Here is a 24,695-nt window from a genome sequence, read left to right on the forward strand (position 1 = left end):
TAGGGCGCGTGCGCTCGCCAGACAGACAGAGAGAGACAGAGAGACAGAAAGCGAGAAATCACCCCCCGGGGGGATGGTCACACCGCAATCCCTTCTCCTCCATTCTCCTCTCGGGATCTTGGGCACGCACGCACACACGCCCGGCGTGAGTTTTCAGCCACCGGATCCGAAACGCGAACCATGGTTGACTACGTGGGAGTCCAGCGACATAGCCATTATGCTAACTGCTGGTTCCCAATAATGACAACTTTTCAGACAAATCTATTACTTTGATTACTACAAATATTATAAATTTACAAGTAAATCTTCAAACAGAAATCCTATTTTCTACTTCTTCTATGTGTATAGAGTACTAAACTGAATCTTTCACAAGGACTAGAGATTTTAATTTAGAAAATTAAACTAGTGGGGCGGGCAAGTGGCTTGGTGGTTAAGGCACTGGACTGCCACATGGCTGACCATGGTTCAAGTCCTGGACCGGGAGGCTTACCTTCTCACTTTCCCTCCCTCTCTCTGGTTAAACTTTATAATAAGTAAAATAAAATAATTCTTAAAAAAAAAGTAAGCTAGTAGTTGTTCCAAATAATAGTTAGCAAAGATATTACATTTTATTCAACATGTAGTTTAAGATTTTAGAATAAGAGGGACCAGCAGATGGCATAATTGTTATGTCGTTGGACTCCCATGTAGTCACATACAGTTTGTATCCCAGACCCAGTGGCTTAAAATTCACGCTAGGCATGTCCAAATCCCAAAGAGGAGAATGGAGGAGAAGGGACTGCGGCATGACTATCCCCCTTGGAGGGTGATTTCTCGCTTTCTGTCTCTCTGTCTCTATCTCTCCAGCCATGATACATGTCCTATAGCAAAAATCTCTCTTTAAAAAAAAAAACACAAGACGACACCAAAAAAATAAGCAAATTTAAGGAGTACTAATGGAGAAAGCAGTTAAAACTTTTAAAAACAGTAAGTCATTTTTAAAAATGTGAGAGAAAAATATTGTACTAGTTAGTCAAATTAAAAAACAATCATATTCCAGGACACTATATAGCCATTTAAATGTTCTTGAAACCAGCAGATGGTGTAATGGTTATGTCACTGGACTCCCACATAGTTGACCGCAGTTCAAGTCCTGGACCCGGTGGCTTAAAACTCATGCTGGAAGCATGTGTGTGCATGCCCAAGATCCCGAGAGGAGAATGGAGAAGGGACTGCAGTGTGGCCAAGCTCCCCCGAGGGGTGATTTCTTGCTGTCTCTCTGTTTCTCTCTTTCTGGCAAGTGCATATATGCTAAAGCAAAACTCTCTGTTAAAAAAGAAAAAAAAATGTTCTGGAGAATATTTAACAAAACTTAATACAGGAAAATACCCATTAGCATACAACGTGAGCACAGAAAATTACCTACACAGTATGATCCCACTTTGGCATATAAATGTATACTTTTTTCTGAGTAAGGATTTCTAACTTCTTTATTATTCTTTTCTATGATAGTATGTGCCAATAATAAAAAAAAATTAATTTAATAAGTTAATAATGTGTTCTTACCTGAAGGTACCAGACAATCTTGCTCAATAATTCTTGCAGAAGCCAGATCACTAATAATGTATTGTAACCTTAAATGTTTGAACACTGACACAAATGGTTTTCCTTGCTCTGTTTCAAGGAAGGTTACACCTTCAAAATCTGTAAAAAGAGTTCCAATTAAATAGCCATCTTTTTCAAATCTATTATCTTATTTCTAAACTTTTTTGTGGATAGGTACACACATATACACACACACAAAGTTTATTAGAATAGAAATCATAAAGTTTCAAAGTTTTTGAGAATTTTATAAACCTCAGGACTGTAAGTAAAAACTCAGAAAGAAAATCCAGGAAATGAACTTTGTCCTAACTAGGCCCTTGGGCTGGGAATTCAGCTCTACACCTTCCGGGCTGGACTTACAGTGTAGCAAAGGAAGGGAAAGGAAGGCTTAAACAGGTACTTGGGGTTGCACTGCCTTTCCAGAACTCCCTCTCATAGGGATTGACTCGTGAAGTTCTAGAGCTAAAAAGCCTCACTCAAGGATCTTCCCAAGATACACAGGACATGGAACATTTTTAGAATTCTAACTTAGGCTTTAGTCATATATGATAAACACCAGCTAATACATTAATTCTCTACTATAATATGAAATAAGGGCCAAGTGTGTAGCAGTGGCAATGAGGCTGGACCCACATGCGAAAACAAAAAGTCCAGGGTTCATGTCCCAGGACTTCCCTGAGCACATGCACAATGCATATGATCAGGGCCAGCTAAGACTGGGGACGGACTCCAGCATGAGGACTCTGTGGGGGTATTTGCCTGTCTGTCTCTCTCATGGAAGAAACAAATAAATAGACCTTTAAAAAAATTAAAACAGGATCAGCCCCATGGCCCAGGGGTTAAGGGAGCCAGATCACACATGGCCAACCACACAGTTCAAATTCTTGCTCCCATGGGGAGAAAAAAAAATTTCCAGGAACATGTGCATGTGTGTCTAAAATCTCAATAGGATGAAGAAGTGGAAGAGAAGGCATTGTGGTGTGACCACACTCCATGGAGGGGTGCCTTCTTCCTCTTCTCTCTTCCTCTCTATCTCTCTCTGGCTAGTGCCTATACCCTGTGGCAAATTTTAAAAAAAAAGATAAAACTTACATAAGAGATACAAAATATCATATTGTAGCCACAGATTTGCAATATTTGGGTAGTATTAATAAGTTATTAAAATAATTTCAGCTTATGCATATATGAATAATTTTTCCTTTAGGGAGAATTCAAGGTTATTTCTAAAAATTACTTAGCTGCATCCCACTGTGCTTTCATGAGGGGAAGGAAAGGCCTAAAATTCACTAATGTAAATTAATTAAGTTTAAAAAAAGTTTTAGGCAAAAACCTAAAACTGTTTTTCTTGAAATTTAAAAAAAAATGCACTAAAAATATCTATTTGATGACTGCAATAAGCTATATAGTCCCAGCGAGGTGCTATGTTATAGTATGTTCATTTTACTCACTGAGGTTTATGCCTAAAGTCAGACTTGTGTTCATGGATATGTATATATTAGCTGTGCTTGCTATTCAAAATATTTAGATGAATTAAGATCTTTAGTGAATCAATAAAATGTGGTGGTGGGGGGAAGGCATAGAAAGTAACCATAGATACCATAGACAGTGTGGGAGGAGGATAGGAGATGGCAGAGGGTGAGAGATAGGGAATCAAGGATGGGGAAAAAAGCAAAATATACAGGAAATAGGAAATGGAAAATTATTTGTTGGCAATAACATGTATGCTGATGTGCTTGGTTGAGCCAATATACAGTGTATTCTGGAAGGAAAATCTCATTTTGTATGCTGTAATGATGTACAGTGAATGAATGTAAATAAATAAATTAAAAAAAAAAAAAGAATTCATGGACTCAGGGGACCACCAGTGTGGTGTAGTGGTTAAGTCCCTGGAGTCCCGGACCTGACAACTTGAAAAACATGCCAGGCATGTGAACATGGATGTCCAAAATCCCAGGAAGAGAACGGAGAAGGGATGGCAGCCTGGCCATCCCATCCAGGGTGGTGGTGGGGGATAATTTCTTACTTTCCCTCTCACTGTCTTTCCCAGGTGAGTGCATGAGCCCTGTGTCAAAAACCTTCAAAAAAAAAAAAAAATACAAAGACTTGAAAAGATAGGTTTTAAAGTTGCTTGTTAGCCAACATGCGGCCATACTAACAGCATCCACCAAAATCAATAGCAATTCCTAAGTAATCGTGTAGATAATGTTCTGTAAGAATTTCTATTGTTGGGACCAGCAGGAAGAGAATGAAGAAGGGACTCTGGCATGGCCATCCCCCTGAGGAGTGACTTCTCACTTTCCCCTCTCTCTGTCTCTCTCCAGCAAGTGTATCCACATCCTATGGCAAAGAAACTTAAAAAAAGCAAAAGAATAAATACAAACTTCAAGACAGTGGTTAGGGGAAGTCAGTGCGACGTGAGAAAAGAGGTACACCATTGAACTTAAGTTATTAATATTCTATACTTAAAGATTAGTTCATAGTAGTTCAATATAGTATTAAAAAGGTAACCATGCACACACCCACAATGACAGTTAAACTAAGAAAATCATAAATGTGAGAATATGACGTATCTAATCCTTTGTACCTGAAGGTCCTTTAAAATTTTATTCTAGCTCTGTTTAAGAGAAGTAAATATTAAACAACTTTGCAGCTACTCTCTGCCCAGATAAGGCCTTCATAATGTGAGTGGTGTTAGTAGGTACCCTTATAAACAGCTTCCTAGAGATTTTATACATATATATATACACACACACACACACACACACACACACACACACACATATATATATTAGCAGTGGGCTTTTGCACTTGACAGAGAGATAAAGACAAAGAGGAAAATGCACCCCCCACCATGGGGCGTGGCCACACTGTAATCTTTTCTCCTCCACTTCTCCCTCCTTTTAGGATTTTGGCATGCAGGCACACATGTCCAGCATGTTTCTTGAACCACTGGGGCTAGGACTCGAACCTCATCATCAGCCATGTAGAAATCCAAGTACCTTAACCACTAGGCCACAGAGCCAGACTCATGCTGCTAATGATCCTATCCAATTTTATATAATTCTCCACTGAGAATTTGAGGAAAGGTACAAAAGTCTTCCACAACAATTCAGGCCATACATGCATTCATCAAGTTCTGTACCCACTTGTGGCGGTTACTGATACGTGGAGGTTCTTTTTTTTTTTTTTGGAGAGATTTTCACTGTAGGGTGCGTGCGCTCGCCAGACAGACAGAGAGAGACATAGAGACAGAAAGCGAGAAATCACCCCCCAGGGGGGATGGTCACGCCGCAATCCCTTCTCCTCCATTCTCCTCTCGGGATCTTGGGCACACACGCACACGCGCCCGGCGTGAGTTTTAAGCCACCGGGTCCGGGACACGAACCGCGGTCGACTACGTGGGAATCCAGCAACATAGCCATTACGCCAACTGCTGGTTCCCGATACGTGGAGGTTCTTAACACGGGATCCTGTGTTAAGAACTGTTGTCTGATAGGGTATAGTTTGTTAGGGAAAATTCAGTGTGGTCAAACAGAAGATAAATGTAATCACTATGATCTGTTGGTGTTAAAATGGGAAAACAATTGTTTCAGATGATCCAAATATGGTGCTAGTGTAAAGTAATAATTTAGATAATCCTTGGTAAGGCTTTATTTTATTTTAAATTGAGATTTGATTTTTTTCATTGTAAATGAGTCTGACTTAGATAACTGTTAAGGTCCTTCCCAGCTCTAAAATTAAGTCCATGAACAAGTCAGGGACTGATTTTAATGAATTTCATTAAAAAAAAAAATCAGACATACCCTTTTTCCGCTTGGAAAACCAAACATCTGTTTCTGTCAAAAGCTGTTTTAAAGATCCATTCCAAGAAGGCACAAGTTGAAGGAACATCCACTATGTTAAAACAATAATAAATAACAATTATAAAACTTCATTGTTTTATGATTTCACATTTTCAAATTGCTTCTACCTTAAAGTATATAATACTTTTAAAAATTTAATTTTCACTTTCTGAGTAACTGAAAAAAAGAACTTACATGCCAGGTTGACAAGGTTTAAATTCATCGTGGCATCAATCACAGTTCAATGATAAAACTGGATGTGTGGGCCAGCCCCACAGCACAGTGTGGCTGCACATAGGGAACTGGATACCCTGGCTTGAATCCTGGCCCTGTCAGCTTGAAAAACATGGCGGGCGTGAGTGTGTGTGTGCGCCCAAAGCCCTGTCAGGACTGCCGAAATGCTGGCGAAGTGTTGTAGCAAAACCATGCCCCACTGGGTTGTGTGCGCAAGTGTGCATGCTCTCTTTCTCTGGTGAGCGAATGCACCTTCTGGCAATAATGAATAAATACATTTTTTAAAATTTAGAAAACCCAAAAAAACTGGATGTATATGTGCTAAGCAGTAAGGTAATCTCTGAAAAGTATTTATGGTCATAAACATACATATTTTTTATGTAGATTACTACATAAAAAGACCTTATTTTTTTCCTTTTCCCCCTATAATTTGCTAGAGGGCATGTGTACTCATCTGAAAAAGACACAGAGAGAGTGTGGGGGGGAGGAATAAAAAAGCACCCCTCCCCCCACCCCCAGGGGATGGCCAAACCACAATCCCTTCTCCTCTATTCTCCTTTTGGGATTTTGGGCATGCATGCACATGCACCCTTCAAGCCACCAGGTCCGGGACTGGAACCATGCAGTTGGCCATGTGGGATCCAGCCACCTTAACCACACTATGCCACAAGCTGGCTGCTTTCTTCAATTTTAAAATAAGCATGGTAACACATTTATCTACCTCTCAGACCATCAGAAGAACGAATCTGTGTGACACACCTAGAATGATGCTTGGCACACAATAAGTGCCATGGAGGTATCATTTCTTTCATCACTGGCATAAAAGCAGCTAAGACAACAGGAAAGAGAGATTGAACACTACCATGGCTGGTATGTAGAAATGGGCTCGCTACCACTGCCTTAAAGATGAGATAGCCCAGATAAAAAGGTCCCTTAATAAAATCAGTAAGAGAATCTTATCTCTACCATAGAAACAAACAATCCCAACAATAAAACCTAACACTCCCGGGTCTCACAACTATGTTAAAAGCAGACAACACTCCATGCTGGGGGAAAAAGGGCATAAAGACGAAATGATGCAGTGGTAAGGGAGCGTGGACTAGTGCTCGGAATACCTGCCTCTGCCTCAAGTCTGCCATGTGGTAACTGTAAGACGTCTGAGTCTCCCCATCTACAGTACAAGGATAACAGGCGACTGATCTCTTCAGAGTTGTGAACATAAAATTATATTAATGCACACCGAAACCTTTCAACAGGAGGAAGTGAAACATATGCCTGAAGGGCACACAGGCCTTTATCAGGAGAATCTCAACATTTTCTAGAAAAAATCTGTGAAAATTTCCATCATAAATCATTCATTCAATTAAAGCTCAACTTGAAAAACATTCCTAAAAACCCTATGAAACATTTAAACTCGATTACACCTTTCACATAAAACACTTCTGATTATGTAAATAACACATTTGTTGATGAAAATCAAATCTGAGGAAAAAAAACAGAACAGGATTCCTAATTAGAAATATACAAAGTTGAAATAACTCATATCACCAAGTACTTAAGTTTAAGACTTTTTAGTGTTCTGGCATATTTCCTTTTTCTTTTCTGACATTTATAACCATCCCTTTATCACTGGATACCAGCTATTTCCAGCTTCTCGTGCTGAGGCAATATCCTGGCAAACACTGTCAGATGTCAGTACCTTTTTTAGAGCTGTGTATACATCCATTTCCACTTGCATCACAAATAAGTTAGATGAACCAATGAGCTGTTTCATGACATTTATACTGGAAAGACAAAATAAAGGCAGTGAGCTCCACGCAGGCTGAAAGACCTCAGTGGTACCACACAAATTAAAAAAAAAAAAAAAGTGCCAGAAGGCCTCTGCATTTGCTGGAAACAGAAAAACAGAGAGAGGGAAAGTGAGAGAGCATCTCCGAGGGGGCATGCTGTAATCCCCTCTCCTCCATTTCTCCCTCTTTTTGGAATTTTGGACACACATAGGCAGCTGGAGTGTTTCCCAAGCTGCCAAGTCAAACTGCACTCAGCCAGTCACTCAAGCATAGACCAGCCCAGGAACTAAAAATTTAAGACTTTCTTATCAAAAGATAAGGAATTAAACAGCAACAGTTTTCCCGCCCAAGATAAAGAATCTTAGAAAACCACCTAGCTGGATACAAGGACACTTTTAATTCAGATAGGGTGCAATGACAGGTCTTTTTTCACAGTGATGGGGAACCAAATAGGAAGAGCTTTCATCTGCTTCAAATCAAATTAACGCAAAGCCCCACGACGTGACTTTCCATGTGCTCTGACCAAGTGGCAGCCTTCCTTTTTTTGCCTTCTGCTATCCTACTTCTATGTTTTTTTTTAAAGCTACTTGTCAAAATTCACTCAAACAGCTTTATCATCAAAGTAATCCTTAACCTAGGCTTAAGAGAAATGCTAAGTCATATAATTTTTTTTAATATTAAAAAGAATAAAATCAGAAAATATATGTTAGTTTAAATGTGGAGTAGAAATAATACCACGTTATGTTTGTTTTGGTTTTCCTTTTTTCTTCCATTCTTTAACTCTTTAAGTAGGTTTTTAAGATAACCATTATAGTTCTGCATCCTTTTGAAAAAGTTCAATGAGAAATTATAAGAGAGAAAGAAATTAAAGTATTTCTAATGATTTCCAAATTGAACACGCTACAGAGATATGGTCACGCCTCGACATCACCAAGTAGTAAACGCAAAGTACCCCTTCAGGGCAGAGGGAAAAAAAGAGAACCCAAGAATCTAGGAGGTGATTTAGCCATAAAAAATGCTTCTATAAATTTTGAGAAGTCAAAGAAATTCAAATTCTTTACAATCCATAATCTATTTAAACATAAAAGTTTACCTCTCTTCTACCCTTCCCCTGGTCCCCCAGAATCTGTAATATTGGTAGAAAGCAATGCACTGCTAAGTCTTTGGGTTTGTACATTTCTATAACAATGCCACATATTCCCTGGGGACATTTGTATTCTTGTCTCAGAGGCACCGGTGTCAAGGAAATGCAAGCCTGGAAATGACCGTACAGCCTACCAGCCTGAATTTCTCAGACCCGTCACTCTAGCTATCTCAGGCCCTTTACTTAACTCAGCTCCCAGACAGCTGAGACAATGACATCATCTCTACATCCTGCACAGCCCCCAACAGAGTATCTTTGTACACAAGGATGTTCAGGAAGTATTTGTTGTAAGAATAAACGAATGAATGAATAATAAATTAACTTAATTCAAAAGGGTACCCTAGTTGTAAATTTAATTCCATTAGGCTTAGTAAAGGTTTAAAACAATTTCTTTTTTTTTTTTTGAGAGGTTTTTGCTATAGGGCGTGTGCGCTCGCCAGACAGACAGAGACAGAGAGACAGAAAGCAAGAAATCACCCCTCAGGGAGGATGGCCACGCTGCAATCCCTTCTCCTCCATTCTCCTCTCGGAATCTTGGGCACACATGCATACGCGCCCAGCGTGAGTTTCAAGCTACTCGGTCTGAGACCCGAACCACAGTTGACCACATGGGAGTCCAGCTACATAGCCATTATGCTAACTGCTGGTCTCAAAACAATTTCTTCAAACTTAATTTCACAATGGTAAAGGTGATTTTTGAAATATAACTTTCTTCAATGAGATTTCTGTAAGATTCTCTAGGAGCTCTACAGAAGTGAGGTAACACTTGAAACTTTTTAAGTCTTATAGTAGCAATGCATTTTACCATTAAAATTGGTTAAAACAGTATAGACAATATATTGGGTCATCAGGAAAGTCATGACATTTTTCTATGCAAAAATGCATCAGGATCAGCAGCTGGAGTAATGGCTATGTTGCTGGACTCCCATGTAGTAGATCGCGGTTCGAGTCCGGACTCAGTGGCTTAAACTCACATCAGGCACATGTGCGTGAGTGCCTGAGATCCCAAGAGAATGGAGAAGGGATTGCAGTGTGGCCACCCCCTCTAAACGGTGATTTCTCGCTGTCTCCCTCTGTCTTTCTGGCGAGTGCATGCACACTATAGCAAAAACCTCTCCAAAAAAAAAAAAAAAGTCACAACTTTCCCAATGACTTAACACATTGTATCATTTATACAAAGAAATTTGTGTAGCACTTCATTTCACAAATGTAGTCAAGATACCTTTCAATAATTTGTTCACTTTTTCATAAGTAATAAATATCTCACATACTTTAACAAATAATAAACATTTTAGGATGATTAACTACAAAGTAATTGAAATTCAAATACCTGAGTTCTTTAAAAAGTTCAACATTCTGATGAGTCATCAAATTGTTTAGAAGCCATTCAAGGCACCTGAAATGAAAATATGTAATTAATACACTATATAAGTAGGACTTATAGTTAAAATTAAAACAGAATGTTAATTTTGCTAGCACATGCTTCAGATTCCTTGCTTAACAATCAGAAATTTAGTATTGTTTTTGTCAGTAGTTATTATGGGACTATTCCCTTTATATTAATAAGAGCATATTTAATTAAGAAAACTTAATCTCAAGTGTGTGTTAAATGGTTTATGAAGGGACTTGCATACTTCTATAACCTTAAAATCTGAAAATAGGTATTACAATCCTCAAGAGTTAAAAAGGTCACCTATGCTTGCACTGACACAATACCTATTATACCTATTGTGTAAGCAAGTTTTGTAGCAAATGTGGCTGGAAAAGTCATGACATATTTTTCTTTGCAAACAAATGCATCATGACTTTTCCGACAACTCAATATAAAGAGTGACCATAGTTTTTTTGAGAGGGTTTTTTCACTATAGGGCGCGTGCGCTCGCCAGACAGACAGAGAGAGACATAGAGACAGAAAGCGAGAAATCACCCCCCAGGGGGGATGGTCACGCCGCAATCCCTTCTCCTCCATTCTCCTCCCGGGATCTTGGGCACGCACGCACACGCGCCCGGCGTGAGTTTTAAGCCACCGGGTCTGGGACACGAACCGCGGTCGACTACGTGGGAGTCCAGCGACATAGCCATTACGCTAACTGCTGGTTCCCACCATAGTTTTTATAAGCATGCATAACCTACCCATGGTCACGTATACAGACAACACTTTTGAGGAATTTACTAATTACTCTGAAAGTGAAAGGTTGTCCCTCATCCCTTTTTTTTCTTAATTCTTTCTTATAGATATGCATTCTCTTAAGAAACCAAAGCAACCAAGTTCCCTAAGTGGAATGGGAGAGAAAAACAAGAAAGGTAACTCACTTTTTCTTTACAGAGTCTAAGCCATAGGTCCCTGCGGACGTGTAATAGCCACATACGGTTTTCACATTAATTGTCTCCTTCATCGTCTCACCACACTGCTGTATTAAACCATCCTGTAAATATAAATAAGCACTGGAAAGGCCCATTTCACGTGGGAAAAATTAGCTCTGCTATGTGCTTTTACATATTATTAAAAAAGCAAAAAAGAAGGAAAAGAAAGAAAACTCATTAAGTGTAGCAAGCCTAAGTGTTTTTTGTTTTTTTTTAAAGTCCAATACAAATATTGAAAAAGGTCCAACAATACTCACTCACTTATGTATTTGGAGTTAGAAAATGAAGGTGGGAGGAGGAAGCAATAAGGCAGAGATGAGTATTTCTACTCTTTCTTTTTTACTCTTTCTCATTCTGGGACCTTTACAAATTTCTTTAGCATCATTTTATCTGTTTTGCCTGTTCTTTTTAAATGAAGAACTCTCTATATAGTCAGCTTATCATGTGAGGGACTAGGCAAGTAAACAGTAAGTTTCAGCAGAAAGTGTTTAAGTTCAAACCATCTATTAATATCTAAGAGAGGAACCTAAAACAGATACACTATTGCTTTAAACACTTTACAATTTTAATCTAAAATGTTTATCTAGAAGGTTTCAAATAAGCTAATGTTAATATATAGAAAGAATACTATCGCCCTTCATTCAAATTTCTGAAATATATTCATCATCATGCAAGTATATTATTAAGTTAGAGAGTTATTAAAGCATAAAAACAATGCAGAAAGTCAACTTAGAACAAAACCAAAAGGACCCAAGTTAGAAAATAAAGTATACTTATTGGCAATAAGTATGGAAAGGATCAAAACATTTAAAACATCAAGTGATCTCAACAGACATTTCGCAACCTTTTAGCTAATACTTCAAATGAATTAGTATATAATGCCACATAAAAGGAAACAATTTTTCTTTTTGAATTAAAATCAAACACATTGGGTCCATTAGGAGATGAAGCTTATCCGTAAATCATTCTAGACTCCTCCCCATTCCTCTTAACTTCTCATCTGTCACCAAGTTGAGGTTTACCAGCCAAGTCTATTGCTACTACCCTAATTTAGACACTATCCTGGGCTGCTGCAGTAGCTCTGCATTATCTGGAATACTGTACTCTTCTTGCCTTCAACTCATTCTTCCCGTTGTTCCTGAAGTAGTCTTTCAAAACTATAACTTTGTCTTTCCCTTGATTAAAATCATCCAAAGGAAATTACATGCAAAAACTATAGTTCTTAGGGCCGGCAGGTGGCATGGTAGTTAAAGGTGCTGCGTACCCACATGGCTGATTACGGTTTGAGTCCTGGACCTGGTGGTTCTTGCTCTCTCTTTTTCTCTGTCTCTCTCTGGTCAAAATAGAAAAATAATGGGGGACCAGCAGTTAGCATAATGGCTATGTTGCTGGACTCCCATGTAGCTGACCGCGATTTGAGTCCCGGACCAGGTGGCTTAAACTCACACCAGGCGTATGTGTGTGCATGCCCAAGATCCCAAGAGGAGAATGGAGGAGAAGGGATTGTGGAGTGGCCATCCCCCCTGGGGGGTGATTTTTTACTTTCTATCTCTCTGTCTCTCTCTGGCTTTCTGGTGAGCACGCGTGCCCTATAGCAAACACCTCTCCAAAAAAAAAGAAAAAATAATAAAATAGAAAAATAATTATAATAAGTGATTCTTTTAAAAAACTATACTTCTTAGCAGTGGTCTGATTTCTGCTTCCATCTCTCGTCTTACATTTATTCTAGAGCCATATTCCTTGGATCCTCTAGTTTTCCTTTGTGTATCACGTCTAAGTCTTAGTTTACTCTGTTCCCTCTGTGTGAAATGCTCTTCCTTCCCCGCTCTCCTTACTTTATATGATAAACAAACTTTCGACTCTCAAGTCAACCTGGAAACCTAACTTCCTCCTATGACACCACCAGGTTGAACTGGTCCCTCCTTTACGCATCCGCTAAATGCTACAGCCATTTACACCACACCTGTAATATCGGGTGACTCATATTTTACTTCTGAGTTTGTGTAACGACCCTGCCTTTCCCACTCTGCACACACAGCATATGGTGAGCTCCTCGAAGGTAGGGCCTGCATTTTTATTCACTTTTGAATTTCTATGCCTAGGTTTGACACATTGCTCAATACACTTCTGGGTGAATGAACAAATCTGTCACTCTTCCAGTAAATTAAAATTCATATGTGGCTTACACATAATTATTTCATAATTAAGAAGTTTCAATAGCAGGCACTAATGGGTTTTTGAACCCACGTACTCAATTAATTGGTAATCATAAGCCATCTGCTTCATCGTCAAGATAAGTCATTAACAGAAATCTGCAAACGAAGGGACAGCAGATGATGCACTGGTCACGTCACTGGACTCCCACATAGCTGACCACGGCCCAAGTCCCGAACCTGGTGGCTTACAACTCATGCCGGGTGTGTGTGTGTGTGTGTGTGTGTACTCTAGTTCTTAGGGCCGGCAGGTGGCATGGTAGTTAAAGGTGCTGTGTACCCACATGGCTGATTACGGTTTGAGTCCTGGACCTGGTGGTTCTTGCTCTCTCTTTTTCTCTGTCTCTCTCTGGTCAAAATAGAAAAATAATGGGGGACCAGCAGTTAGCATAATGGCTATGTTGCTGGACTCCCATGTAGCTGACCGCGATTTGAGTCCCGGACCAGGTGGCTTAAACTCACACCAGGCGTATGTGTGTGCATGCCCAAGATCCCAAGAGGAGAATGGAGGAGAAGGGATTGTGGAGTGGCCATCCCCCCTGGGGGGTGATTTTTTACTTTCTATCTCTCTGTCTCTCTCTGGCTTTCTGGTGAGCACGCGTGCCCTATAGCAAACACCTCTCCAAAAAAAAAGAAAAAATAATAAAATAGAAAAATAATTATAATAAGTGATTCTTTTAAAAAACTATACTTCTTAGCAGTGGTCTGATTTCTGCTTCCATCTCTCGTCTTACATTTATTCTAGAGCCATATTCCTTGGATCCTCTAGTTTTCCTTTGTGTATCACGTCTAAGTCTTAGTTTACTCTGTTCCCTCTGTGTGAAATGCTCTTCCTTCCCCGCTCTCCTTACTTTATATGATAAACAAACTTTCGACTCTCAAGTCAACCTGGAAACCTAACTTCCTCCTATGACACCACCAGGTTGAACTGGTCCCTCCTTTACGCATCCGCTAAATGCTACAGCCATTTACACCACACCTGTAATATCGGGTGACTCATATTTTACTTCTGAGTTTGTGTAACGACCCTGCCTTTCCCACTCTGCACACACAGCATATGGTGAGCTCCTCGAAGGTAGGGCCTGCATTTTTATTCACTTTTGAATTTCTATGCCTAGGTTTGACACATTGCTCAATACACTTCTGGGTGAATGAACAAATCTGTCACTCTTCCAGTAAATTAAAATTCATATGTGGCTTACACATAATTATTTCATAATTAAGAAGTTTCAATAGCAGGCACTAATGGGTTTTTGAACCCACGTACTCAATTAATTGGTAATCATAAGCCATCTGCTTCATCGTCAAGATAAGTCATTAACAGAAATCTGCAAACGAAGGGACAGCAGATGATGCACTGGTCACGTCACTGGACTCCCACATAGCTGACCACGGCCCAAGTCCCGAACCTGGTGGCTTACAACTCATGCCGGGTGTGTGTGTGTGTGTGTGTGTGTGTGTGTGTGCACACGCGCGCGTGCCCAAAATCCTGAAAGGAAAAAGGAGGAGAAGGGATTACAGTGTGGCCATTACCCTGGGGATAAATTTCTTTCTTTGTCTCTCTCCATCTCTCCGGCGAGCACATGTATCCTATAGCAAAAAAATTTCTCTCTTAAAAAAAAAAAAAAAAAATCTATAAATGAACTCAGAAAAGTACCTTTTCCCCAAATTCTAATCATACTAAGATCCTACACGGAAACACCTTACATTCATGCACAGATACCATGACCCACTCAGTTGTAATAAACTGCTTCAGGTTAAGCATTTTACAAAATTTATAACAAGTGCCATTTCACTTTTATTTCAAAACTTATAAAAAACTTTATTTCTGATTTTAGAATGGATACACTGAAACAAAAACACCACCATATCTTTTGTTTGACTAACATGATACTCACCAACTGCAGCATACAAGCAGCTGCCAAGATTGCAACAACTCGACTGGGCTTTATTAAGACGTCATCTCGATATAGTGACCCAAATGCAACCTGCAGTGCTGGAACAAAAGCACACGCGGAGAATGTAATAACAATAAGTACATTTCTAAGAGTGTTAAAAATGTAACCATAATGACTTCCTTCACACACAGACATTTGTCTAAATCTGATACGTACCTAAAAAAGATAAAAGAAGTACCACTATTTAAAGAACAGCGATGGCTACTGATTTATTATTTTAATTAACAATGTTATAAAAATGTGTTTAGCCTAGCAAATTTGGCTATATGGTTCTTTATCTAATCTTGATATTAGTGGTCAGAATTAAGACACCCTTGAAGAAATTTTATGACTCCCAAAGAGACTGATGGTGAAGCCTAAGTATGCCGCCTCGATGATACTCATACCCTGCTGCTTTTAGTGCTGCTCCACGGGGCAGTGCCTATAGCTCCTGGTCCTGCCCATGCCACACTCACGCCCGGCTGCCACATTAAAACCTAAACCTGTCCGTCCTTCTCTCCACTGCTGCAGTCGGGAATGTGTCACATGGCTTGCTCTGGAAATATTCCTGACTTGTCTTTTTCCTAGGTGATGAGCACTGGGCATTTCCACCTGGCTGTCAATGAGGGGGGCAGGAGCAGCACTGGAATAGGAGTCAGGCTAGACAGTCTGATATCCACTCAGAAAACAGATCCAGAATAGGTCCCTAAGTCCTCCAGGCCTTAGCTCCCTCAGCTAAAGATTGTTTTAGCTCTAAGACAATGGTGATTACAGGTTCCCTCAAAAGTTCTTCATAAGTGGGGGGGGGGGGCAATAAATATTACTTACCAGATTTTGTATAGAATTAAAAAAAATGCTAATTTTTTTGAGAAATAAAAACAAAAGGGAAAAAAAAAAAAAAAAAAAACCACTAAAAACAAAAACCATAAAACAAATGGTCATACTTTTCCTTTCTTCACTCTATATCCACCATTTCATAGGCAGACATATTTACAAAGTAAACAGATTAGACCCACATGACTAAACTGATCAGGGAGAGGAAGAACATAACTAAAGTATACATCTATATAAAATGATCACCTTGAGGCACTAAATGTTTTTCCTAGCCTACAAGACCAAAATAAAATATTTATTTATACCACAGGAATAAAATGGTTATGTTTTTATGATTTTTGTATCTGGTAATTATGGTGGTGGTTACCTTCTATATCAATATTCTGGTCAGGAATCTCCAGTTCGATAATATTCATGCTGGATTCTTTCCAAGAACCACTGAACATACTAGAAAAGTAGCCAGACTTAAAAAAAAAAAAGAAGAAGAAAAAAAAAAAGTCAATTATTATCCAGTACTTTTTGTTTCTTATAAATTACCTTCCTATTTCTAGCTCTAATAAACTATTCTATCAAAAGTAATCACTAAAATAATTCAAGAGAAAAAATGCCAAGTACGTTTATACTCATACGGGAAAAGAAATTAAGACAAAGACAATGTTTAGATACGTCAATGTACTTTCAGCTTAGTATTATTTTAGCAAAAACTAAGTCAAATTCTTTTTTTATTTTTTAAAAATAATAATTTTTTATTCATTCATTTTAATTTGACCAGAGAGAGAGAGAAAGGGAAAGTGAGAAAGCAAGCCACCAGGTCCGGGACTCGACCCGTCATTGACCATGTTGGAGTGTCCAGTGCCTTAACTACCATGCCACTTGCTGGTCCCCCCAAGTCAAATTCTTATATTACTATCTGAACTGAATTATATTACCATTTGAACACTGTTAGCTTCTTTACTTATTTATAAACTATGTATCTAAGTATCTCTCACAAACTATGTATCTAAGTATCTCTCACAAACATGTAATAAGATACAAAATGAACACATAATATACTGAGGTGGAGAGAAAACTAAAAGTCCTTACTCTTAAATCCTTACCATACCTCACTGGCTATCAAGGGTCTAGACCAGTCCCAAGTTAGAACTAATAGGATGACCCACTCCCCACAAAGCTAGGGAAAATACAAAGTTTAGTTTTCTCTTTTAGAACATCTCAGAATGGACCTGAATTGTTAGAAAAGTATTAGGATGGATACAGTCTTTAGTAGCACATAGTAACCCTTATAATTAGAATTACTTTGGAGAGTATCAAATATTAACCAATTTACTTTTAAAATATTAAGTACTTGGGCACCAGCAGGTAAGGTGGCATGGTGGTTAAGACTCTGGACACTCCCACATGGCCGACCATGGTTCAAGTCCTGGACCTGGTGGCTTGCTTTCTCACCCTCTCTCTCTGTGTCTCTCTCTAGTCAAATTAAAAATTAAAAAAAAAAAAAATCAATAAATAAAAATTAAATAAATCTTTTAAAATATATATACTAAGTATTTAATATGTAAGGTACTGTGATTACAGCAGTAAATAAAATAACCTTCTGTCTCCTGGGAAAGAATCAGGCTGTATTTTGGCACATAGAATGATCATCAATCTAGTTTCCATGAGAGGTAGAGTTTTAACAGAGAGTATTCTCTCCCTCAAAGTCTTAAAATTACTTTGAGATCAAAAAGAAAGATCATAGATTGCACCCTTGAGTTAAGACCAATATTCTAATATATTCTCTGGGCTATATACTTCTTTCTTTTTTTTTTTTTTTTGGAGAGGTTTTTGCTATAGGGCGCATGCACTCGCCAGAAAGACATAGAGACACAGAGACAGAAAGTGAGAAATCACCCTCCAGGGGGGATAGTCACACGGCAATCTCTTCTCCTCTATTCTCTGGGGATCTTGGGCATGCACATGCGCCCGGCATGAGTTTAAGCCACCAGGTCTGGGACTCGAACCTCGGTTGACTACATGGGAGTCCAGCGACATAGCCATTACACTAACTGCTGGTCCCAGGGCTATATACTTCTAAGCCAAAGTAAATTTGTTTAAAATTTACAAATAAACAAACAAATAAATGTTATAAATACTGAGAAAAAAAATTCCATTTTTGTTTGTTTTTGGCTTGCTATAGGGACATACACTCGCTAGAGAGACAGAGAGAAGGGAGAGAAAGAGGGAAAGTGAGAGATCATTCCCTAGGGGATGACCATGCCACGGTCCCTTCACCTCCACTCTCCTCTTGGGATTCTGAGCACATACACATATACACCAGCATGTTTCGCAAGCCGCCAGGTCCAGGACTCAAACTGCACAGTTAGGCATATGGGATACAGTCACCTTAACCTCCATGCCACCTAGCTGGCCTTCAAATGTTTTTACTGAGGGCCAGCCAGGTGACGTGGTGGTTAAGGCAGCTGGGGTCTGGTCCTGGACCCTGTGACTGAAAAACATGCTGGGCACTTGTGCACGCGTGCCCAAAATCCCAAGAGAAAAATGGAGAGGGAGGGACTGTGACATGGTCACCTCCCCGAGGGATGCTCTCTGTGCTTCTCTCTCTGGCAAATGCACATGTCCAATAAAAAAATACATAAAAATGTTTTTACTGCAAAATTATATACCAAATGTCTTAAGAGTAATTGTTCTTAAACAGTAGAGAAGGAAAAACAAAAGCTCCAAAGGATAAAAAAAATTGTTGTTCCATTTCCAGTGACTAGAACAATCCCTAATACATTTGATGAAAAAATAATCAAGTTATTAGAGCAATATTTTATTCTATTTTGAAAGTTCCAAATTTTTAAAATGGGATGGCAGACCATAGTACTGACAGATAGAAACTGAATAGGTATTCCAGGAAAATAACAGTCTATATCCTTTTTATAGCCCTATCTTTTCTTTTTGGAGAGGTTTTGCTATAGGGCGTGTGCGCTCGACAGAAAGAGACAGAGAGACAGAAATTGAGAAATCACCCCCCCAGAGGGGATGGCCATGCCGCAATCCCTTCTCCTCCATTCGCCTCTCGGGATCTTGGGCACGCACGCATATGCGCCCACCGTGGTCGGCTATACCGTGGTGGGCTACATGGGAGTCACGGGAGTTCAGCGATATAGCCATTACGCTAACTGCTGGTTCCTTTGGCCCTATCTTTAACTGGGTTTTCTATGAAAGGAGGAAACCAAGTGTTGAGATCCTTCCATTCACATTCAATCTGAGTTGATGAAGTTACATTTCAGATCGATTTAACCAATTTTAATGCATATATCATAAACAAGTTTAGTAATCTTAGCTTGACTGTAAATAGCTTAACCATAAAAACATTTTCCCTCTAAGTATCCCCCTTTTAACAACAGAAGGCACCAAAATAAGCACCTACTGAAGTAATGACGAAGAGGTAATGCTACAGCAGTGTGTATCAAACACTAACTAATTTATTTTTTTATTTTATTGAGCACTTAGTTCGTAAAGCACTGTGAACACGGCAGTAAACAAAATCGCACTGTTTCTGTTGGGGGGGATGGGGGGTGGTGGCAGCTATATTTTAGCATATATTAGTAGCTTACACTATAATTAGTCTAGTTTCCTGAGAGGTAAAGTTTCTGGCACTAACTTGAGATGGTCTATAGTGTACGAAATCTGAAAATCTGTTTTCTAGGCCAAACTAAGTTCATTAACAATGTTCGCCATTTTTCTAACAAAACAGGTTCTCTATCAGAGGAGAGGACTTGTCCATGCAAAATACTGATGTGAAATGCAATGAGCAAGAACATGACTTTAAGAGTGAGTTTTTAAAGTGACTACCCGAGTAACTCCAAGGAAAATAAAACACTTACTTGACATAAATATATTTTGTGTAAGCTCCATTCTTCTCCCAGAGCACAAATCTTAATATCACTATTTTCACCATTCAAAAATAATGTTTGATAAATGTATTTGGATGTACTCTTTAATTTTTTCCTGTTAAAAGAAATGTAAAAATTACATACATATATATAAAAATGTTTTACTGATTTTGCGTATTTTCAAAATCCTCCTTTCCCCCCTTTTTATCAAATAGAGACATCTTATCCATTGTGTAAAAGGATAAAAGGAGGGCCAACAGGTGGCATGGAGGTTAAGGGGCTGGGTCCCACATGGCTGACTGTGTGGCTAAGTCCAGAACCAGGGCTTGAAAAATATGCCGGGCACGTTGCAAGCTTGCTCAAAATCCCAAGAGGAAAATGAAGTCGGGACTGCGGGGTGGCCATCCCCCCAGGGGGGGTGATTTCTCACTCCCCCCTCCCTGGTCTGTCTCTCCAGTGTACCCAATAGCAAAACTAAAATAAATAAATAAAAGAATATTATATATTCAAAGTTGCTTTGCTCATGGCTAGACATATATAAGAAACTAACAACAGCTCTTCTCTCTGGGATACTCTAGTCGTGGGAGAGCTGACAGTGGGCAGATGGGGGCAGCATGGGAGGGAGACTTTTTATTTTGCATCTTTTTTTTTTGGAGAGATTGCTATAGGGCGCGTGCACTTGCCAGACAGACAGAGACATAGAGACAGAAAGCGAGAAATCACCCCCCAGGGGGGATGGTCATGCCACAATCCCTTCTCCTCCATTCTCCTTTTGGGATCTTGGGCACGCACGCACACACGCCCAGCGTGAGTTTTTTAAGCCACCGGGTCCGGGACGCGAACCACAGTCAACTACGTGGGAGTCCAGCAACAAAGCCATTACGCTAACTGCTGGTTCCCTATGATATATCTTTCAGCAATTTTTTAATTTTTGAACTGATTTAACTAGCCAAAAAATTAAGATAAATCAGCACGGTAGGATTTGCTTATATCCTTATTCTGTAATCAGCACTATGGAAGACCTCAAAATAACTACAATAATCTGCCATGTGAAAATGGAAAAGAGTAAGAATTTCACCTATCAAAGTAATTCTTAAGTAATTTACATTTAATCTTATTTTGGTACCAAACTATTCTTTTTATTTTATTTTATTTAGTTTTTGCTATAGGAACTATGCATTTACCATGGTGTAATCCAAGAAATCCAAAATGTATCTAAGAGGGGTGCCAGAGAAAGAAAACAAAGATAACAAAAGAGAAAGGAAATTATGCAAGAAATCAATGGAAAGAAAAACTAAAGAAATAGATGCTTCTTCAGATTATAAAATCTGCCAAGTACCAAGGCCATTAAGAGATCCACACTTAAGCACATTCTAGTTAAATTCCAAAAATATCAATGGAAAAAAATCCCTAAAATTTTAGGGAGGGTGTGGCTTGGTGGAGATGTGCTGCTCAAAAGAAGCCTGATCACACCTGGTGACTGTGGTTCAAATCCCCAGCGTGCCCCACACACTCCCTGGATCTAACAGGCTAAAAGGACTGAGGAAAATCACGGTGAGACCAGACCCCGTGGCGGGTGCTCTCCACCCACCCCACCTTGTTCTTATGTGTGCACACACTCCACCATAAATAAAGAAAAAAATTTAATGTTCCAAAGAGAAAAAAAACAGCTAAAGGAAAAGAGAATTTGACCAGAATCAAAGTTTTCATCAACACTGTGCAAAGGATGAGTAAAATGAAAGAGACCAAAAAAAAATTTTTTTGGAGAGATTTTTGCTATAGGGTGTGTGCACTCACCAGAGAGAAAAAAAGAGACAGAGAAACAGAAAGCGAGAAATCACCCCCTAGGTGAAGGATGGCCACGCTGCAATGCCCTCTCCTCCATTCTCCTCTCAGGACCGTAAGCATGTATGCGCATGCGCCCAGCATGAAGTTTAAGCCGCTGTGTCTGGGACTCAAACCACAGTCTACTACGTGGGAGTCCAACAACATAACCATTACTCCATCTGCTGGTTCCTGAGAGAGACCAAACTGATATATGCACAAATTACCCTGTTTTGCACCTATTCTTGGGAACATACTTAAGGTGTTAGTTCCCTAAAATGAAAATGAGGGGGAAAAAGATAAAAAAAGACAGAGCTAAACAGTGAATCCAATCCAAGAGACGGGGTATAAGTGAGTCCCAGTGCAAGAGCAACAGATCCAGATGGGAACAGGAGGGCAAAGAGGCTGGAAGGAAGATCTAAAGACAGAAAAAGCTAAAGATGAAGGAATATTATTTTTTTAGTCAATGGGGGTGTGGGGATCCTCTGGGACAATAAAAACACACTAAAGGGAAGGCACTGTGTAAATAAGATACAAACAAAAACAGTGTCCAACTTTACACCCTGGATGGAATGTAAGATTTCATTTAACTGTGGACTTAGAAATTTCCCTTTGAACAGACGGAGTATGACATGGACCCACAAAATATTTGATAATCCGAGCACACGACTTGACTTTGCAGTGAACAGTATTTAGCTATAGCTGTAACAACAAATACTATTTCCTGGATTTCAATTTTTAGAGACATTCTATGGACAAAACACTCAAAATATGGTTCCACAACAGCATGAGTTTGAACGACCTAGCAAATGTAAAAATAAAAAATGCAATTGATGAAAGATATAAGGTGGAAGGTAGACCTAGAAGCTAAGGTTTTCATGGTAGTTTGTTGAGGTGCGAAAGCACACCAGGCAACCTCAGTAGTGTATCAGTGCTGACAAACAAAATTCCAGGTCTTAATACTTTCTTATGGTCTTTCTTTACCATGCTGGGCCGAATAAGCCAGGTGTCTTCCACTGATACACACATAATAAGTCCTCTTTTTAAAAAGTTATTTCTTTCATGAGCAAGAGAGAGAGCAATAGCAATGCCCCCCCACACACATGAACAATCTTGATAGCATAATTCACCCCCAGACAACGTTGGTTCATGGGCACACATGTGCCTGTATACTCAGGAAGTATCCAGAAGTGAACTTGGAACCCTTCCTTACATGTGGCTCAGCCTCAAAGAGTTTCCAGTTTTACCAATGCACCACTGTCTGGCTCCCCAACTCCCACTATGATAATAAGTCACAGACGGGGAGCCAGCAGGTGGCGTGGTGGTTAAGGTCCTGGACTCCCACATGGCTGTTTGAGTCCTGGACCCCGTGCTAAAACTCACACTGGGCATGCACGCCCACATGTACCCACACTGGGCATGTATGTGTGCATGCCCAAAATCCCGAGAGGAGAAGGGGTTGTGGTGCAGTCATTCCAGGAGGTGTGTGGAGGGGTTATTTCTCACTCTCTCTCTCTTTGGCGAGCACACACTATGGCAAAAAAATCTAAAAAAAAAAAAAAGAAAGAAAGAAAGAAAAAAAGACATAGGTTAAAAGTGAAAGAATGAAAAAAAGACATATCATTTAAATACTGATCAAAAGAAAGCGGTACATGTTCTTCGTGTGGAAATTGAAAAACAAAATCATGAAGGATGATGGCGAGAGGCTGCAAAGAACGGTGGGGGCGAGGGGGATTAATGGAGATAAAATGATTGATGGGAGGAACAATTTCTAGTGTTATAAGATACACTGGGGAGAACATAGATGGCAACGACTTGGTATGTCTCTCAGAGTAATTAAAAGGGAGACTTCTCCCAACACGAGTAATGACAAATAACTGAGGTGCTGCGAATGTTCACTATCTTGAATGAGACATAACACGTTGTATTCTTGTACTGTAAAATCATATTGTTTCCCCACAAATAAGAGTTAATTTTAAAAAGATGAAAAAAAGAAAAGAAAGTGGCAGCAGTAATATTGCTAGGGATAAAGCGGCCTGGACTCTGCAGTGAGAGGGGGCCAATAGGGCAGAGAGACATGTTCATTATGTGCCTGGCACAGGGCATTGTGATCATTCTCTATAAAGCAGCACTTAGTCTCTCCCTGCTACGTAAGAGGAAAATATGGCTACTGAGAATACAGAAAGAGCTCAGAATTTAAGCTTGATTATATGATAACTTTTCAAAAAGGTTACTAAATAGGAAGGGTCCGTTTTTGAAAATATAAACTTCCACACTTGAAAGTGTATGAAAGGTTAACTCCAACTGACAGTTCCTATAATGATACTGTCTTTTTTACAATAAATATGTAACACTTGTGTACCAAAACAGTTTTGAATGAGGGGTGCTCCGGGGCACTGCTGGATTCCATATGGCAAAGTTGGAATCCCCAGCAGGTTGGCCTGAAACTCAGCAGGTACTAAGGCAAGTTGCCCAGGAGCCATGGGCTGAAGGAGGGGGATCGGGGTGTGACCAGACCCTGAGAGGGTGCATCTCCCTCACACACACACAAACTCTATCATGAATAAAAACAATTTTAAAAATTTTGGAACAAGTTTTTTTTTCTAAGTTTCATTTTAAAAATTACCTCTACATGACACCATCAATGACCTTAAAAACACAAAAGCCAGAGGAACCAGATTGTTTATGTGAAAATATATCCTACTTATAAACTACATTCTCGTTTACACATATTTCTATTTCTCAACTCTCTCAGAAAAGGGGAAAAAAAAAAGAAGTTGTTAAGCTTCAGTGTAGCCTTGCACATGCCCACGGTCAACGACGTCAACGACTGGCTTTGAAGCGTTCTGGGGAACAGTAGTGAACAAATGCTCACGGTGGGCAGACTTCACTTCTGCAGTTAAGGAGAACTCCTGCGTGCGATTATTTCCCCTCCAGTGAGTGCGAAACAATGGGGGTGCCCGAGACAAGATTTACGTCTCTATTTAAGGCAACCGGATGCAAAACAACTCAGCCTGGGACTACCCACTCAGGAGGGCAAAGGTGTGC

At 39.5% G+C, this 24,695-nt stretch overlaps 1 protein-coding gene across 1 annotated transcript in view; it reads right to left on the reverse strand.

Annotated features, from left to right (window-relative positions):
* GMCL1 (germ cell-less 1, spermatogenesis associated) overlaps positions 1–24,695 on the reverse strand; it is a gene marked incomplete at its 5' end in the record, with an annotated part of 53,230 nt that overhangs the window by 28,157 nt on the left and 378 nt on the right. The window contains 8 exon segments of the mRNA XM_014588907.1: positions 1,546–1,683; positions 5,388–5,478; positions 7,360–7,444; positions 9,925–9,990; positions 10,908–11,020; positions 15,070–15,167; positions 16,310–16,406; positions 19,815–19,938. Of these exon segments, the coding sequence (XP_014444393.1) occupies positions 1,546–1,683; positions 5,388–5,478; positions 7,360–7,444; positions 9,925–9,990; positions 10,908–11,020; positions 15,070–15,167; positions 16,310–16,406; positions 19,815–19,938 (812 nt within the window).

Source organism: Tupaia chinensis, unplaced genomic scaffold (genome assembly GCF_000334495.1).
Source record: "Tupaia chinensis unplaced genomic scaffold, TupChi_1.0 Scaffold000316_1, whole genome shotgun sequence".
NCBI classification, from domain to species: domain Eukaryota; kingdom Metazoa; phylum Chordata; class Mammalia; order Scandentia; family Tupaiidae; genus Tupaia; species Tupaia belangeri.